This window comes from Podarcis filfolensis (assembly GCF_964270895.1).
Source record: "Podarcis filfolensis genome assembly, chromosome: 14".
Lineage (NCBI taxonomy): Eukaryota > Metazoa > Chordata > Lepidosauria > Squamata > Lacertidae > Podarcis > Podarcis filfolensis.
In genome coordinates, this window is record NC_139616.1 from 11,073,547 (window position 1) to 11,092,252 (window position 18,706).

Genomic DNA, 18,706 nt, shown 5'->3' on the forward strand with positions numbered 1-18,706 from the left:
CAGATTTCAGTGCCTGAACTGACCTTTGCAGGAAGCGAGTCTGGGGAACTAAGGCGGATAGTGGTGACAAGAGATGAAATTCTAGGCTTGCCATCAAAAGACATGAGAATACCTGAGAGATCATTCCATAAGCAGACTTTCTGGGTGATTATCACTGTTGAGCATTAGCAAGCAGGGGAACTCAGAGAAGAACCTCAGAAGGTCTTAACACATGGATTAATGTGGTCCTTTAAAGGTAGCCATACATAGATCGGAAGGTAACTAAGCGTGTTTCAGAATGTAAGAAATGCATTCCTGAAGCAGCTAGCCTATCTTTCAAATGCATCCAGTAGAAATGGAACATGGACTGCTAGAAATATAAAAATCCACGTGCTCAGGAGTGCTTTCAACAAAGGCCGCAACACCAAAGTTCTGATGTCTCTATAAACTAATGGGACTTGTTTAATATTCATGTGCCTATTTGTTTTTACAGAAACTATAATTTCCTTTTTCTTTTTCATTGATCTTCCTGCAGCAATCTTGTTTGAATGTGTCCAGACAATTTACACAATTTACCCTAAATCTGATCTACTTGAGAAGGCCGCCAAATGCATTGGAAAATTTGTCCTGTCGCCTAAAATTAATTTGAAATATTTGGGTAAGTTCTCCTGATTGTCACAACCCTGTGTGTTTGATGCTGAATGCCCGTGTTTTCAGCTTGCATTCTTTGCAGTAACTTTTCTTTCTAGGATTAAAGGCCCTAACATATGTTGTCCAGCAGGATCCTGCCCTAGCACTGCAGCACCAAATGACAATAATTGAGTGCTTGGATCATCCTGATCCCATTATTAAAAGAGAGGTAAGTGGAATTTTAACAAGCACAATCTTTAGTAATAAATTTCAAATTGGTATTCTCTTAATATTGCTCCCCCATTGTGGGGATTTGTGATATTTACTGTAAGAATGACAGCTTCCCATGTTTGTGGGCGATATAATGTGCATATTAGATGGTTTTGAAAGAAGTTATCATTCCTCTCTAACCTCTGACATAAAGATATTGGGCGAAATGAAAAATGTTACCTTTAGACTGATCTAGTGGCGGCATAGCAAGATACCCATCTGGAACTAATGACTACTTTTGTATCTGGGAGTGTACTGGTCTGTTCTTTCCATTTGCAGTAGCCAATCCATGAATGCAAAATAAAAATGAAATAAAATTGTTAGTATAGATTGGGTTTCTAGCTGAAAAGAAAAAAACCCTTGTGAACCAGAGTGCATGCAGATTTCTAGGTGAGGTTGTCGCCTGCAGTCCAGTCCAGTGGTACCTTAGTTTGCATATGTTTTGGATTACAAACACGTCAAACCTGGAAGTGCGTGTCCGGTTTGCAACCTTTTTTGGGGGGGGATTACAACCCTTTTTTTTTTTTTTGGATTACGAACCAAAAAATTTTTGGAGACACCATTGGCAAAAGTGCACCTTGGGTTACAGCCTGTTTTGGTTTACAAACGGACCTCCAGAACGGATTATGGTTGTAAACCAAGGTACCACTGTATTCCATGTGTGTTGTGTGGACACAAGCACGTGCAGTTGCAAGCTTGTGTAGGAGTACGCAAACAGCTCAGCAAGTTCCCTTGCTGATGCGTATGCATTTTTCAGTATACTTACTTCCCTGTGCTTCCTCAACCGCAGCTCTAACGGGAACCATTTCTGTTGTTTCTATGAGGGAGTTCATGCAGGAAACGTTCGTGCTTATGCATTTCCTTTATGGTTCATGTTAACCCATTCTTAAAGCTCTGTAACTGTTAAGATGCATGGTGCTTGTTTATTTAGAGCAACAACCCTGAAGCTTGTTGCTTATTATGCTGCTGTTCTGTTTGGAGACAGCTAAACATTGGCATGGTTAACGTTTTTCTTTCTTCAGACATTGGAACTACTGTATAGAATCACCAACGGGCAGAATGTCACTGTCATAGTAGAGAAGATGCTTGACTACCTTACTCAAAGTAAGGAGGAGTATACCATCATCAACATAGTTGGCAAAATAGCAGAATTAGCTGAAAAATATCCTTTTAATGCCTCTGGAATGGTTACGTCATGAGTGTATTGCTTCCCCTAAATGTGCATCAGTAAGCTTTAAGAAAACACTGCAGAGAATTGCTGTATGGTTTTGGATGTTCAGTTTTCCTTAATGTTTCCTGACACATATGCTCCTGACAATGAATGGTTCATCCAGACTATGAATGCAGTATTTTCCGTAGGAGGAGATAAAATGCACCCTGACATCCCAAACAGCTTCTTGCAGCTCCTTGCTGAAGGTGAGCATAATATACAAAATTCAGTAGCGGAAGTAGGGAGTAGTGTCATTTGTCTTTAATGGAGAAACACACACACACACACACACACACACACACACACACACACATCGGGAAAGAGAAATCTATTGTGATGTCCTTTCTAGGTTTTGAAGATGCAAAGGAAGACAGCCAGCTGCGACTTCATGCTGTCCAGTCCTATCTTGTGCTGCTAGAGGATGAGAATGCAGTTTATCCACAGAAATTCCTTCAAGTAATGAGTTGGGTAAGAAACGACACAGATTAGAAAGGAAATATGGGAATTCTAGGTACAGCATAGGCAACTGAAATTTGAGTTGTGATAATATTTTAAGGGAAGTTGAGACATGGTTGTCTATGCGTAAATGGTCATTTGTTTCACACAGAGTTTTTCTTAAGTGATAGGATAAAAGGTAAAGGTGACCCCTGACCATTAGGTCCAGTCGTGGACGACTCTGGGGTTGCGGCGCTCATCTCGCTTTACTGGCCGAGGGAGCCAGCGTACATGTGGCCAACATGACTGAGCCACTTCTGGCGAACCAGAGCAGCGCACGGAAACGCCGTTTACCTTCCCGCCAGAGCGGTACCTAATTATCTACTTGCACTTTGGCGTGCTTTCGAACTGCTAGGTGGGCAGGAGAAGTGATAGGATGCTGTTATTCTATTTAGCTGTTGGCAGGGGGCATCATTGGGCCGAGGTTAAGCGCTTCACAATTCCACTGATTTCACTGTGAGACTTAAGCATGTGTTTCCGCTTCTCACACCTCCAGCATTAAATTGCCCAATTTCCAGTGGCTGAAAAGTGATAAACTGAAACTGAGAGGGCAGCTGCCTTTCTAGAGGAGCGGTCTTCATGCTTTTCTAAGAATCTTGAGTTTCCAAAAAAAGGAAGTCCTTCTGTTTTGCACCGATAAGATAAAAATTTGTGTGGTTTTTATTTTTTAAGGACCAAGAACAAGAAGGTTTGTGAGGAAAACCCCAAAATCTATTTTTTAAAATATCCTTTGTTTCATAGATCATGATTTTTCAAGGGCTGAGACGGTTCTTTCACACCTAGGGACAAGTGTTTCTGTGTCTGGCATCTGCATGCTTAATTATTATTATTTAAACCAATTATAATAATTATATGCCACCCAATAAAATGCGCCATTTTTAGTAACCTGTTCCACGATCAGTTTTCAGTATGGTTGGCAACCTGTGGTTTTTCAGTAGATTGCCTTGTTTTTCCTAGACAACCACATTTCTGAGGTCAGCTTGTATGACCAATAAGAAACAAGAAGTTGCCTTATACCAAATCAGATCATTGGTCCATCTAGCTCAGAATTGTCAAGACTGACTGGCAGCATCCCTGCAGAGCTTCAGAGGGGGATTGTGTGAAATCATTATGCCTTTTGTAACTACACTGTGACTTGTTTTTAACTTTGTTTTGAAAATATTTGCTGCTGAAAGTTCTCAGTGGGACTGCAGTCATGTACTTTGAGCTGTGTTAAATTCTGCAGACCTAGGATTTTGACACTGAAACCTGCTCATTTCCTCCTCTGGGTCCAGTAAAATTTCCTTCTGCCATTCTGGGTTGCTTAAGAAAGTTTTGAGGATAAAAGTTTGTGTTTCAGCTCAGGTGTCAGCTTATTGCACCATCTTATTAATTTATCTGCAAACTCTGGTTTTTTTGTTTTGTTTGTTTTTTGTTTTGTTCTGAAATTCAGATTTCCCTCTGCACACCTCAGTGGCTTTTTCTACGCCCCTTGACTTTTTCTGTGCTCTTGCACAAATGCAAGACACGGAGACAAATTTTCATTTCCTCATTGCTCATAGCCTTCATATGCTGATCATGGTGTTTATAACTGTCCTCCGACAGGTGTTGGGGGAATATGCGTACCTTATGAAGAACGTGGATCCAGAAGTTGTCTTGGCGAGTTTGCATAGGATACTTAGGAACAATGCCACTCCTGAAACCAAAGCCTGGATCGTGGCTGCAGCCACTAAAATAGCTTCTCATACCACCTGTTCAAAAACTGTTGAAAAACTTATCATGGAATTCAGTACCTCCTTGGATACCTGCATGAGGCAGTATGCCTTTGAATTAAAGCATCTATATGAAAAGAAAGAATTGATGAAGCAACTGTTCCCTGTTGATGCTAGTTGCAAGGACGTAGTGGTGAGTTAATGACATCACATCTCTCTCTGTGTTGTTGCTTCGTCCTTGGGAGCTGAATGTTTCTTCAGAACACACTGGAGAGGAGAGTACCATGTTTGTAAATCTTGTGCAAAAGATACAGACCGTTTGAACCTATATAGAGGCATCTCACTTCCCCTGTGAGTAGCAAGATCTCATAGCCTTTTTGAGTAGAAGCTAATAGATAATGTTTTGCTTTTATGTCAGGCAACATGCGAGGATTGCTCCACTCTGATTTCTTAACTACACCAGTGAGGCTGGGGTGAAAAAAACACTCACTTGGAGTATTTAATTGTTATAGTTGTTAAGAGCAAATTTAGATGGTGGGATGGTATTTTCTTAAGAGGCTGATAACTGGATAATCATCACCTTTTGACCTCTCCCCCTCATTCATCGCAGGTGGATGCTTCCTTATCTTTCTTAGATGGATTTGTAGCAGAAGGACTGGATCGTGGTGCAGCGCCATATAAACCTCATCACCAAAGACAAGAGGAGAAGCTGTCTCAGGAAAAAGGTAACTGCATGTTTTCTTTGCCTGCAAATGCCAGCCAGTATAGTCCTAGGACAAGCATATGTTTAATGTGACTGCATGGAAAATTTAGGGGGGGGGGAACTCCCCCAGTGGTTTTGCACCTTGTTCTATGATGAGTATGCCTCAGAGAGACAATGCCTTTTTTGGGGGGGGGCGGGGAGGTACTGTATTTTTCGCTCCATAAGATGCACTTTTTTCTTCCTAAAAAGTAAGGGAAAATGTCTGTGAGTCTTGTGGAGCGAATGTGTGGTCCCTGGAGCCGAATTGCCCAGGGGCGAAAAGCAGATCATGCTGCTTTTTTTTTTTGGGAAAGAGGGAAGGGGGTGTTGAAAGGAAGCAGCTGATCGGCAAGCGATCGGGAGGGAGATAAGGTTGCTGGTAAAGGAGGCTGCCAGGGGAGGGGGGAGGTAAAAGCCCATGGATCCTCAGGATTTTAGCGTTGGGTCACCCCAAATTCACCATCAGATCAAATTCATCACACATCCACTGTTTCATGGGGCCACAATGGCGCAAAAACATGGTTACAAAGCACGGATCCACATGGATTCTCAGGATTTTTGCATTGGGCTACCCCAAACTCACCGTCAAATCACATGTCTGTGGCCACAGAATGAACCACAAAAATCATACATCTACTGTTTCGTTCAGAATTTTTTTTCTTGTTTTCCTCCTCTAAAAACTAGGTGTGTCTTATGGTCGGGTGTGTCTTATGGAGCGAAAAATACGCACCCCCCCCCCCAGTTATCAGCTTGCATGGCCAACATTTTAGGATTGGGATCAGATTCTGTCAAATATGTTAAGTTACAGATCTAGACAGGGATAGGTGGTCTTTCAAGTAAGCTGGTCTCAAGCTTTTCAGGGCTTACGGTGTTGGCAGTGAGATTTCCATAGTAGCCAACCTATGATCCTGCAATGAAACATGCTTTTACCAGACCTCAAATATTGCAAAATGCAGACACTCATAAGAACAGCCTTCTGGATCATGCCAATGGTCTATCAGGTCCTGTTCTCACAGTGGCCAAGCCACTCTCCACTTCATGAATTGCTATATGAATTGCTCCATGACAAGCAGCTATTGGAGTTTGCCTTCCCCATTAAATGCTTGTTGCTCTTTAATGTTTAGTTGAGTGGTTTTAAATGTGAAGAATAGCTTGATTATATTGTATAGCCTATTGCAATATTTGATATGCACATCTATTTAATAAAGATGCTTTTTGTTAAAACTGGTATTTTAGAACTGTCGCTTTTGTAGGCCTCTTTTCAGAATAGATTCCGCCTTGAATTCAAAATGTGTTGTATTTCTGAAAAGCACAAGGGTTTCACTAATTACTGGTATTTAATATTAAGATGCTGAATGTGGAATATTCTTGTCAGAACATCATCATCAGTGACGCAGATTACAGGAGAGGCAGGCTGTTCTCTAATATTTTTAAATCTGGTCTTTTGTTTTGATGAGTAATTTTCCATCTTTTCAGCTCTGAATTTTGAACCTTATGGGCTATCACTTTCCCAGAGCTTCTCAGCGTCTGGTTTTACTGGCAGACAATCTCCAACTGGACTTTCTCTGGGGTCTGACATCTCTGTTAATAGTGCTGAGACTGGACAGAAGGAGTGAGTATCTCTTATCGCTTCAGCAACGACTTAATATGTAGTTGAGTTCCCTGTCTGTTCTTATCTTGCTATTTGTATAGGGAAATGCTGGCTCTGCGGAAAAAAGCAATTGCCTTTCTGGCCTAGTAAGCAAAAATGCCATTTCACCAACAATAATTCATTGCTAGGTTGGCCTCCATCTTTCCCCCCCATACTGCATTAGCTAGATTGTATTAATTCACATCACATCTGCATTTTATTTAATATGGAAATGAAATGCATAAAGTCCTGGGGTTTAACACCTGAACTATAAACTGCATTTAGAATTTTAGTTCTGTAAGATCCAAACTTCATGGGAAGTCTATGATTTCGTCCCCCAACACTTTTTATTTAAAAGTAGCTGTGTTGGGCTCTCAGTCATATTGCACCTGCCATGCTAATAGAGCTGGGAGCTGACTCTTCTCCTCATGCCATTATTCTTATTCACCCCAATGGAAAAAATACAGGGTTGTACCCAGCTGAGTTCTACTCAGAGTAGGACCACTGAAATTAATATACCTAAGTTAGTCATGCCTATTAATTTTGATGGCTCTACTCTGAGCAGGATTAACTTTGGCTGCAACCCACAGATATCACAAGGGGCAACCAATTAGGTCAGGCTTTGCCGACCTGATGCCTTCCAAATGTTTTGGACTACAACTCCCATCATCCCCAACCAGTACTGGATGATGGGAGTTGTAGTCCAAAAAAACCCCTGGAGGGCACCAGGTTGGCAAAGCCTGGATTAGGTTACATCTTCAGCTTGTTCAACATAGGAAAATTGGGTTTCTGAAAGACTTTACAAGAATAGACTGACTCTTCGGAAGCGCTTTGAGAGACTCCTCCTGATCACTGTGTTGACTTTTCCTGATTGCAAATTCTTTAGGGCCAACAGTCTGAAGCTAGAAGGAGTGAAGAAACTATGGGGGAAAGAAGGCTACCTCCCCAAGAAGGAAAGCCAATCAGAAAAAGAAGACAACGCCAAGTCTGTTCTGGAAGGCACTGCGTTTGCAGAGCATATTGTTGGCAACTTTCCATTCCAACCTGAGCAAGAAATGACTGGTCCCTTGGAGGGAGAGGAAGAGAAGCGTCAACTGGCGTCAACACTCTTTGTTGGCTTAGGGTCTCAAAGCAGCATCAGTCTGGTATGGCAGCTAATTGCAGTTTCATAGGAGGGGCTGGGCCACGTTTTAAAGGATATGTCCCCAAACTTCCAAGCATGTGTTCTGAGCTCTCACCCTGCTTACTACACATTTTGTGACATGTGAACAGGGCCCAAGTTTGGAAGATCCATTATTTTACTTTGGTGTGTTCAATAGTGCGTTCTCCTCCTTTTTGAAATCTGTCCCCTGACCTGCATTGCAAAAGTATTTTGAAGTTGAGGGGAGTTGCGAAAGTAGCAATCCGCTGCAGGAGCCAGCTCTTCAATAGGAAAAAGGCCAGGCAGTCTGTTGGGTTCGTGCAACCCCCTGGGCGTACCTCAAAGATTCTGCTTGGATTCTGGCTGAATGCCTGAAAGTCCCTCCTCCTAAGTGTGTTCATGCAAGTCCCATGATTTGCATCTCTTGGCTTTCTACAGTTTGGAAACCCCCTTTTTTCCACGGAAGGGAAACATTAGCCAAGTACATGCCTTACTGTTTCCCTTTTCCCTGTGGCCTTTTGTATCCTCCACCGGTTTAACAGCCACAGCATGGATATTAACAGGCAGGAGTGGCATCCCAAAGGGGTAAGATTGCATTTCCTTGTTGCCATGTTGCCTTCAGCACAACCAGTGACCCTAAATGGCATGTGAGTTAACATCCCCTTTGCTGAGTAAGTTGGCTTGACCTCCCCTGACATGAGTCCTCAGAAAATCCTTCCAAAACTATGAAAGCAACACCTGTAGAGTCATAACTTGATTTTTGAACAGCTTAGTTCTCAAACATTCTGTTTCCCGAACACTGCAAACCCGGAAGTGAGTGTCCCGGTTTGTGAACTCTTTTTGGAAACCGAACATCCAACGGGGCTTCCGATTGGCTGCAGGAGCTTCCTGCAGCCAATCAGAAGCCGCGCTTTGGTTCCCAAACGTTTTGGAAGTTGAAAGGATACGAAGGTATGACTGTATTTTCTTATTTTTGTAAGACACTGGTCTTTCAGTTAATAGGCTGGGATCCCATAACTGGCTTGTGCCCCTATCAAAATGTGGGTGGTGATACCACTACCATTTTTTTAAAAAAAAAATGTTCCAAAGAGAAGGGGAGTGAGAGGGGAATAACAGAGTGGAAGGAGAAGAGCACATAGAAGAAGGTGAAGGAAAAAACCCACGCATGGTCAAATTAAGACATGCTGAGACCCTGAGCTATGCTAGGTTTAAGAGGCCCTGTAGCAGTACCTCTTCACCACCTCTGGTGTGTATTCTAACAGAAAGGACAATGACAGTAGAAATAGTAAAGTTTTATATTTCCATTCATACAGGTCCAGAGGCGAGGCAGCAACTAACAGTCTGTCTAAAACATATTTTGCAATAAGACAGTTTGCATATGAAATACCTTCACATGGCAATACTTTATGATTTCCTACTTAGCATATGTGAAAATGTTTAATTCAGTCTGTTTTAGCCTGTCCCACTTATTTTTTTTAACCAATTATGTAAAACTTGAAATTTGTGGGGGGGGGGGAGGTGCGTGTATTTAGAACCCCCTCATAATCTGAAGCCCTAAGATGCAACTTACCCTGTGCATGAAGGTGGCTCTGGAGTCTGAAAAAGTTGCAATGTACTACCTTAAACAGTAGGCTCTACCCAAATTTGTCTTCCCCCCTTCCCTGAATTAACATATATTTTCTGTGTCCCTTTAAAACTAAGATGGGCAAGCGAGACTCCACCGCTCAGAAGCTCCGAAGGAAATCAAAAACAAGCAAAACCAAAAATAGTGAGGAATCATCCAGCATTGAAAGTGCTGATGGCCCTTCCCTCTGCCCTTTTCCTGATGTGATATCTAGGAACAAGAACCTCTTCCAAAACAATGGACACCTAAGATTAAGGAAATCTTCACTGAGTTCCGCTGGAACTTCTGAATCAAAGGTGGTACTTGATAGGTCTCATTCTCTGCCGGAAGCTGAACTGAATGAGAAGCTTTTGGGTCACAGACTTTCGTTGTCCTCTCTGTTTGCGGATGGCAATATGGAAGTTTTCCAGCCTTCTCCAAGTGCTCAGGCTACGGCCACCCAGCAACTCTCTTTGATGCCTTACTTACCAGAAGAAGCAGCCAAACACCCTCATTCGGAAATCGTAGAGCTTTGCAGCAACGAAACACTGGTTTTGTCCTCTTGTAAAATCTGGAAAGATGACTCTGTCCTACTCTTCTTGTTTCTTGCCAACAAAAGCACTTGCGTACTTAAAGCTGTGAATCTGGAATTTGAGCACGCAGAACATTTTAAGGTAACATGAGCAATAGCTACAGGTTGGACCACATAACTCTTTGGGTCCCTTCTGACTCTACAGTTCTATGATTCTATTACCACTGCTTTTCCTTTAAAAGAAATCTTGGCAGTGGTGATATTAAAATACTTGTAAACCTCTTGACCCCCCCCTCCTGTTTTATTGTAGATTTCAGAAAGCCTTGGTTGCCACTTCGCTGCAGTAGAAGCTCAGAGCATAGAAAGCTTCCAGACGTGTGTCGAGATGGAGGGGCTGTGCTCTTCGGAGATGCTCTCTGGGTCCATCAGTTACTTTCTAGAGTCTGATGCACTCCTCAGATTTTCTGTAACTTTAGAACTGTTGGATTTTATCAGGTACCTACGCGAAATAGCTGGGAACAAACGAAGTGTTTTAAAGCAAATATTGATTTGAATTCGCTTGCTATGCTTTATCTTGTTTGTACAGTAATCATATTTTGTCATATCTCATGTTTATGTGCCTGTGTGTGTGTGCACGCGCGTGCGCACACACACACACACACACACACACATACAGGCTCTTCTGTTTCTCAGACTCTTCATTATCGAAAAGTTGTGGTGCTTCCTAGGTAATTTGAAACATATGAGTGTAGAGAGGAGAGGGCATAGGGGAAAAAAATCATTTAAGGGTCTTCCCCACTCTAAAAGTGGAAGGGAAACCATGTCTTTTTCTCTGGTCCTTCTGATCTCCATATGCATGTCCTCGGAGTGTGAAAAGACAACTTGTAGACTGGCTTTCTGCCTTTTTGCTGTCTCAACTAGATCCCATACCTGTGCTAGAGGATGCCAGTCCAGTACATTTAAGGAACAGCTCAGCTGACAATTTTAATGGACTCTTGTTTAGGTTGACAATTTCAGGCTGCAGGATAGCGTGAAAGTACTTCACGTTGGGGCAGAAAGCTTTGTTTTCATTGTCTTCTTGGGAACAGCTTTCTCTTCTAAGTACATATTGCAAAATCTGCTTCTATTTCATATTGCATTTTCAGGCCAATGAAAATGAGCACTGATGAATTTGGAAAACTGTGGCTCTCCGTTTCGAATGATGTCAAACAAAACCTAAAGATGACATCATCTCAGGGATCTTTGTCAGCCGTCCTAAGCATTTTGCAGCAAAAGCTGAACCTACATATAGTTGATATCATAGGTAAGTAGCTTGGGATTTCTTTAGATTTGTAGCAAGGATGATCCTAGGCAGGCAATGAAACAGACCAATTATAACCAGGGTCAACCCTTGTTCATCAGAAGCCAGTTCACATTTGCAAGATGATGACCCTATTATCTTTTTCACAGTGTATTTTGATGATCTGCAGGATACTTCGTTCTTGGAAAGTGGACTTGATCACACCAACTGCGTGCCCCCAAAAATGTGGTTCTTAATTGATCACATTGTCTTGTGCCAGACCCAGACTGATGTTTTTTAAATTGATAACCTGCTTTGTACAGAACTGTAGGAATGTATTGTGGATGAAATTACGATGACATTAATAGGGGAAAAAAACCCATTTTTTCCTCCCTTTAGGTAGTGAGGGAATAGCATCATGTCGACTGCTTCCATCCGTCCCCTGTTTACTACATTGCCGTGTCCATGCTGGGATGTTATCGCTGTGGTTCAGATCCCATTGTTCGGCTCTTCCAGACTGTTTACTTTATCAGTGTCAAAAGGTGATGGAAGAATCCTGAGCGTCGTGGAGAAAAGGAGCAAAACCCTCCTCTTCTAACCTAATGGAAAGAAGGACGTGTGCGATTGTGCCAGGGGGTTACCAAAAGAAAGGCAACGCTCGTCTTGCTTGTCAGGAATGAAGTTGCATAAGCATGCACCCTGGAGGGATGACAGGCGATTCTGCTAGGATTCCCGCCTCCAAATGCTCAGGGTCAGTCAGTCACTGACAAGGGACTAAGTAAAAGTATAGGTACTTTTATGCAAGGTGTTATGCAAGGTATTTATTTTCTGTTATGTACTTGTACAGGTCACAGCAGCTTATTCATAAGATCAGCTACTACTTGAATTCTTTCATTAACGTGGCTTATGGTGTAAAGGAACTTCTTAAGCCTTGCCTACTGTTCCTGTGGTTCATGATGGGTTTTTTTGGCATCTTTTATACCAGTTTCGCACCAGTGTGGCAAAAGCAGTCACTCTGCTATAAGATAAATCTCCACGATTGTCCTATGGTTGTAGGCTGAATCATCTATGACTCAGCAATAACCAGCGCATAAATGTCAAGCTTTGGAAGCACAAGTCATATCATTGCACCTCGCAACAGCACTGGGACTGCTGTTTTATGTGATGCCATGTTTGATACCTGCCTTTAATAGGAGGACTGGGTCTTATCCTGAGGATAGGATACTGGTTTCTGAAGAATGCAGCTTCAGGCTGTGAGCAGGACTCTGTAGTTTAGCACAGGACTGCAATTATCGCCATCTGTGTACCAAGAATCTCAGTTTTCAGTGTTTAAAAACACTAGGCTCCAGAGACCACCTCGAGAGGCTCATGCATGAATCCATCAGAAGTTTTGACCTGTCCTTCCTCATACTGCATCAGTAGCATCCCTTAATTGTACTGACTATTGCTCATGGTGATCACATGGCACATAGATCTGACGCTTGCACTTTTGCATTATAATACAAGCTGGAATCAAAAGAGCTACACGACATATTCCACATGGCCAAAGACACTGAGCTTGTGTTACTTAAAGAGCAGCTCTTTGTGCTATCTAACAAGCTAATTCTGCTTTTGAATATCCTCCCAGATTCATTTTGTGGCGTATCATGGTTGTTCTGCTATTTAAACCAGGTGTGTGTGTGTCATAGTTCCCACAGAGGTTGCCCTTAATGGGCAGACAAAAGTACAAAACCACCCATAGCCATCTTTTGTATATTTGCAGCAGCTTTTAAAAAAAGATGGTGGATTGTATCCTTTGATAGTCCTACTTAGCTCATTGAAATTAATGGGTGCGACTAACTTAAGTTCCTTGATTTTAGTGGGCACACTTTATGTATTTATTTATTCTATGAAATCGATATCCTGCTTTTCAATTCTGTGATGAATTGTCAAAGCAGCACATATAAAACATAATGCTGTGCCATCAAATCCAGTTATTAAAGCTAGATTAGAAAAGCAGCAAAAAGACAAAATCGAAACCAGAACAGGAAAAATGCTCAGGGGCAGATTCGTTATGGAGGTTTTGCACCATTGAAGGATTATGTTTGAATAGCACTTTGTTTTTATCCATAGGCATGAATGGTAGCCGTTGTCTGTTGAATTCAAAGATACCACTAGAGTAAAGATGGATATCGGCTTGCTGTTTCTGGTGGCTCCAAAGTCTAGAGTAGGACTAGCATTGGACCCATTTTTCCCCTGGGTAACCAGAGTGAATCTGCACATGTATACAGCAATAAAATGGCTTTGTTTTCAGGAAAGTTTAGACATACGTAGCATCTCCTGACTACTTATCTCTGCTGTATTTTAAATACTAGTTGCTGTTGCAGCAGAACAGAAACATTGCAAGTGACTGACATTTTCCCATTCATTTGTTGTGATACTTTTTGCTGTTCAGTGAATGAGAGAAATACAGTGGTGCCTCGCAAGACGAAAAGAATCCGTTCCGCGAGTCTCTTCGTCTTGCGGTTTTTTCGTCTTGCGAAGCAAGCCCATTAGCGGCTTAGCGGATTAGCGCTATTAGCGGCTTAGCGGATCGGCTGATAAGCGGCTTAGCGGATCAGCTGATAAGCGGCTTAGCGATCAGCTGTTAAGCGGCTTAGCGGATCAGCTGATAAGCGGCTTAGCGGCTTGGGAAAAAGGGGGGGGGGAAACCCCGCAGGAACTCGCAAGACATTTTCGTCTTGCGAAGCAAGCCCATAGGAAATTCGTTTTGTGAAGCACCTCCAAAACGGAAAACCCTTTCGTCTAGCGGGTTTTCCGTCTTGCGAGGCATTCGTCTTGCGGGGCACCACTGTAGGACCTTTCAAAGGTGCAGCACAGGGCACCTCCTCTTAGAAAAAAAGTGATATTAGTTATGAAGCTTTTTTGATTTGTAGCCCAGGTTTCTAGCTCTTATAGCTCGAGTGTGAGAATTGACACAGTTGAACCAGCATTTCAGTGCGTTTGATCCTGGGTGGTTTTATAACATTTTTGAAGGAGAGTAATTTTCATCAGAAAATTCAACCAGGAAACCAAAATTTTGATAGACTTATTAAGAAAAGATTGACCACAGTCCTAGTCGTGTCAAAGTGTTGCTCTTCATTTTAAATTGGGCAGTTTTAAATAAGCAATGATATTCCCCACACAGTCATTAATCTGTAAAGTGAAAAAGTGATTTTTCTCTTCAAAACAAAGCTTGCCTGATTTAGATCACCACTATTTTTATAATTGGTGACAAGCAGGCATGATTTGGACTTTCTGAGTTGTAAAATTACAATTTTTGATTTTCCAAAGGCTAAATTCCCATTCTGAGATTGCATAAGCATGAGTGCTTTGACACTCTATTTTAATGTCTTGCTTCATAGAAATCCTTTGGAATGATTCCAGTAGAAGGAAATGGATACAGGAAAATGTTAGGGAAGAATTTCAAATCCATGTGTATTTTCAGATATGTAGTTAAGGAAAACATTAACATTCAACATTTCCACTTGTCTGCAGTGCCAATGTAATGCTCTTCAACCCAACGAAACACTGGTGTGTGATTTGCATTGAACTCATGGGCGTGCCCCATCTGCTTTCTGATACGATAATTATTGATTAGGTTGAAAAGAGTGCTGTTTTTATATGCATTTAAATATTCTATCTCCCATCTTAAAATGCTGCTCAGAGTTGCTCTCAGCTTGTTTAAAAATCAGTCAATAATTAATAGATAATGGCTTGTATCCACTAGCGCTAAGTTAAGGTCACAGTTCTTGTTTGGCTGGTATAACGAGTAAGAAACTCGCAAAATGGTACCCATCACTGTGAACATGACAATGAGAGCAAGGGTTGACACTCTACTGGCCTACCAAACATTGTACTTCTCTACATCTGGAGAAAGGTAGATTCTATAATAGTGTGCTGTGCTGCTGTCATCAATATATAACAGTGGTGAGCAGTTGGCCACCACAAGCCTTGGTGCACAACAGCTTTAATTAAATAATTCAATTTTTATACTGCCCTTCAATGTATGCTTTTAAAATGTGTGATTTATAAAAGTTAAGGTTAGATTAAAAATACGATAGGACAAGTCACCAAATAACCCCCAAATATCCGGGTTAAAAGTCACCTTTGACTAGTTAAAAGCTCCCTTTTGGAATGATTAGACTCCTTCCTTCCAGAGCCTCGGGAGTATTGACGTTCTGCGTAATGCAAGAAAGTGTACCATGCGAGGGCCATGTTTGGGGAAAATGCTGAATGCGCGTGAATAGTGTAACTTTTGTCACATCAGAGGAAATGCAAAGGGTTGCACTGTGTTTTGGAGACTTTGTAAATGAGCTCTGTATTGCATGAAATGTAAAACAGTAGGAGAAGACTGTTGCTCTGTGGGTGGCAGGAGACAGCTGGGGAGAGGAGAAGAGAGGTTTTCTGCAGCCTCCTCCAGACTATGGAATGCTCTCCTGTAGTGTTCTTACATGGCCCCCTTTTGTAGACACATGAACTCCCCACATCTGTCATTTGAGACTTATTAGAGACTCTCGCTGTCCTTAGGTTGTCTTAAACATGTGTTAACGTAAGTTCTGTTGCGCTGTTTTTCTATTTGGTATGGATTCTTTTCACTTGTAATGTGCCTTGTGAGTTTTCCGTTGAAAGGTGGCCCGTAAGTATTGTTAAGTAAGTACAGCATCACACAGCCCATGAGATCCCATCCAGTGACCGGGGAAAGCAGAGAAGGGAAGGGCCGATTTCGTCTGCTGACTCAGCAGTGTCCAACTACAGCCCCTCTCCATTCCCTTCTATGGCGTACAGCAGGGGTGGGCACTTTGAGGCCCTCTTCACATTGATGGCTGGTCCACTAGGGCAAGTGGGGGCACTGCCCCACCAACCTCAGTCTCCCCCTCCACCCCATCGGTCCACCTTCTTATATCTAGGGTGGCTTTGCCCATCATTAATTCTAGCTTCACCCAATCCAGAGGTCACCAGCCTCCAACACCTTCAGATTTTATTAGACTCCAACTCCCGTAACCGCACCCAGCAGGGCCAATGGTCAGGGATGATGTGAGTTAGTCCAGCAACATCTGGATGTCCACAGGTTGCCTTTTCCTTGCATGAAGCAAAGCTGCAATATGTACTTTCTGGAGGACATGAGAATACAGGATGCAGAAGCACAGAGTGACCAGTTAGCAAAAGCTGAGAGACAGGTATTTCTCTCCTTTCTTCCAATGATGTCTAAATGGAGGGATTCACTAAAGTGCACTAAAATATAACTCTTAAAACAATATTAATGTATACTCATGTTTACTTTATGCCTCATGGATGTAAATGGAAGCCTATATTTTGGAGAAATGAATAAATAACTCTGGGAACTTTCCTTCCATGTGACTGTTAACAGCGTGCATCAGATTTAAAGGCTAGAACTGAGCAAAACCAAGGATGCTACAACATCTAGCAAAGCTACCATTTCTCTCCTATGCAGTTTTCTACCATGTCCATCAGGTGGTGTTGGCATGATGTTAAATAATAGCTATGGCTTTCACACATGTACATGTGCTGAGTTCATTTTTTTAAACGTTTTGTTTGAAATCTTAAACTCTTCTACTATTTATCTGTCAGTATGCAGAATTTAAGAGAACAATCAAACTTGGTTGAAAATAAATGGATTTGCTTACTTTTACCTGTGGTGTGATCTCTTTATTTTTAGGTTCCCTCCAAAAGTGGTTTATTTTTGTTCTGGTTAACCAATATTCTTCGTGAAAAGCAGCAGTTGGGTGGCCACGACCCTCTTAAATACCTTCCCCAAAAGAGGGTGATTGAGACCAGGTGACAATTGCCATAAGCAATGTGCCAAGGGAGGGCTCCTTTAATACTTGCACTACCTCTTACTTAGGGACACGAGTGGCGCTGCGGGTTAAACCACAGAGCCTAGGACTTGCCAATCAGAAGGTCGGTGGTTCGAATCCCCGTGACGGGGTGAGCTCCCGTTGCTCGGTCCCTGCTCCTGCCAACCTAGCAGTTCGAAAGCACGTTAAAGTGCAAGTAGATAAATAGGTACCGCTCTGGCGGGAAGGTAAACGGCATTTCCGTGCACTGCTCTGGTTCGCCAGAAGTGGCTTAGTCATGCTGGCCACATGACCCGGAAGCTGTACGCCGGCTCCCTCGCCCAATAAAGCAAGATGAGCGCTGCGACCCCAGAGTCGGCTACGACTGGACCTAATGGTCAGGGGTCCCTTTACCTTTTTACCTTTACCTCTTACTTAAGAATCGGGGATCATAGAATCATAGAGTTGGAAGAGGCCACAAGGGCCATCGAGTCCAACCCCCTGTCAAGCAGGAAACACCATCAGAGCACTCCTGACATATGGTTGTCAAGCCTCTGCTTAAAGACCTCCAAAGAAGGAGACTCCACCACACTCCTTGGCAGCAAATTCCACTGTCGAACAGCTCTTACTGCCAGGAAGTTCTTCCTAATGTTTAGGTGGAATCTTCTTGTAGTTTGGATCCATTGCTCCGTGTCCGCTTCTCTGGAGCAGCAGAAAACAACCTTTCTCCCTTCTCTATGTGACATCCTTTTATATATTTGAACATGGCTATCATATCACCCCTTAACCTCTTCTTCTCCAGGCTAAACATGCCCAGCTCCCTTAGCCGTTCCTCATAAGGTATCGTTTCCAGGCCTTTGACCATTTTGGTTGCCCTCCTCTGGACACGTTCCAGTTTGTCAGTGTCCTTCTTGAACTGTGGTGCCCAGAACTGGACACAGTACTCCAGGTGAGGTCTGACCAGAGCAGAATACAGTGGCACTATTCCCTTGATCTAGATGCTATACTCCTATTGATGCAGCCCAGAATTGCATTGGCTTTTTTAGCTGCTGCGTCACACTGTTGGCTCATGTCAAGTTTGTGGTCAACCAAGACTCCTAGATCCTTTTCACATGTACTGCTCTCAAGCCAGGTGTCACCCATCTTGTATTTGTGCCTCTCTCTTTTTTTTGCCCAAGTGCAATACTTTACATTTCTCCCTGTTAAAATTCATCTTGTTTGTTTTGGCCCAGTTCTCTAATCTGTCAAGGTCGTTTTGAAGTGTGATCCTGTCCTCTGGGGTGTTAGCAACCCCTTCCAGTTTGGTGTCATCTGCAAATTTGATCAGGATGCCCTTGAGTCCATCCTCCAAGTCGTTGATAAAGATGTTGAATAAGACCGGGCCCAAGACAGAACCCTGTGGCACCCCACTAGTCTCAAGCTTGGAGCCAATGCACATTTGCATACAGGTAGCCCCAGGTTCACTCCATGGTATCTCCAGGTAGGGATCAAAAAGTGAAAAGGCTTTAGTCTAAAACCTTGGAGATCCACTGCTGGTTGGTGTAGACAATATAGATCAGTGGTCTGACTCATTAGAAGGCAGCTGCCTTAAGGCAGTCAATGTAGCATAGCAATAATCCCTGTAGGAGTGGGTAAAATAATAAAACCATGCTGGAGCGTCTGGCGAAAAGGAAAAAGTAACAAGGTAA

The 18,706-nt window shown here is 42.6% G+C and overlaps 1 protein-coding gene across 2 annotated transcripts in view; it reads left to right on the forward strand.

The window, feature by feature from the left end:
• AP4E1 (adaptor related protein complex 4 subunit epsilon 1) overlaps positions 1 to 16,873 on the forward strand; it is a 28,282-nt gene extending 11,409 nt beyond the window's left edge. Inside the window, exons 9-22 of one of the 2 annotated variants that reach the window (XM_083586285.1) lie at positions 515 to 637; positions 729 to 838; positions 1,902 to 2,041; positions 2,183 to 2,295; positions 2,439 to 2,557; positions 4,169 to 4,468; positions 4,886 to 5,000; positions 6,494 to 6,629; positions 7,534 to 7,792; positions 9,490 to 10,065; positions 10,234 to 10,418; positions 11,069 to 11,226; positions 11,602 to 13,656; positions 14,039 to 16,873. In XM_083586285.1, coding sequence (XP_083442411.1) covers positions 515 to 637; positions 729 to 838; positions 1,902 to 2,041; positions 2,183 to 2,295; positions 2,439 to 2,557; positions 4,169 to 4,468; positions 4,886 to 5,000; positions 6,494 to 6,629; positions 7,534 to 7,792; positions 9,490 to 10,065; positions 10,234 to 10,418; positions 11,069 to 11,226; positions 11,602 to 11,762 — 2,495 coding nt within the window. In that variant the 3' untranslated portion in view covers positions 11,763 to 13,656; positions 14,039 to 16,873. Of the gene's footprint in view, positions 1 to 514; positions 638 to 728; positions 839 to 1,901; positions 2,042 to 2,182; positions 2,296 to 2,438; positions 2,558 to 4,168; positions 4,469 to 4,885; positions 5,001 to 6,493; positions 6,630 to 7,533; positions 7,793 to 9,489; positions 10,066 to 10,233; positions 10,419 to 11,068; positions 11,227 to 11,601 lie in introns of both variants that reach the window. The other variant, XM_083586286.1, reaches the window with a different exon arrangement.
• The last annotated feature ends 1,833 nt before the right edge of the window (positions 16,874 to 18,706 follow it).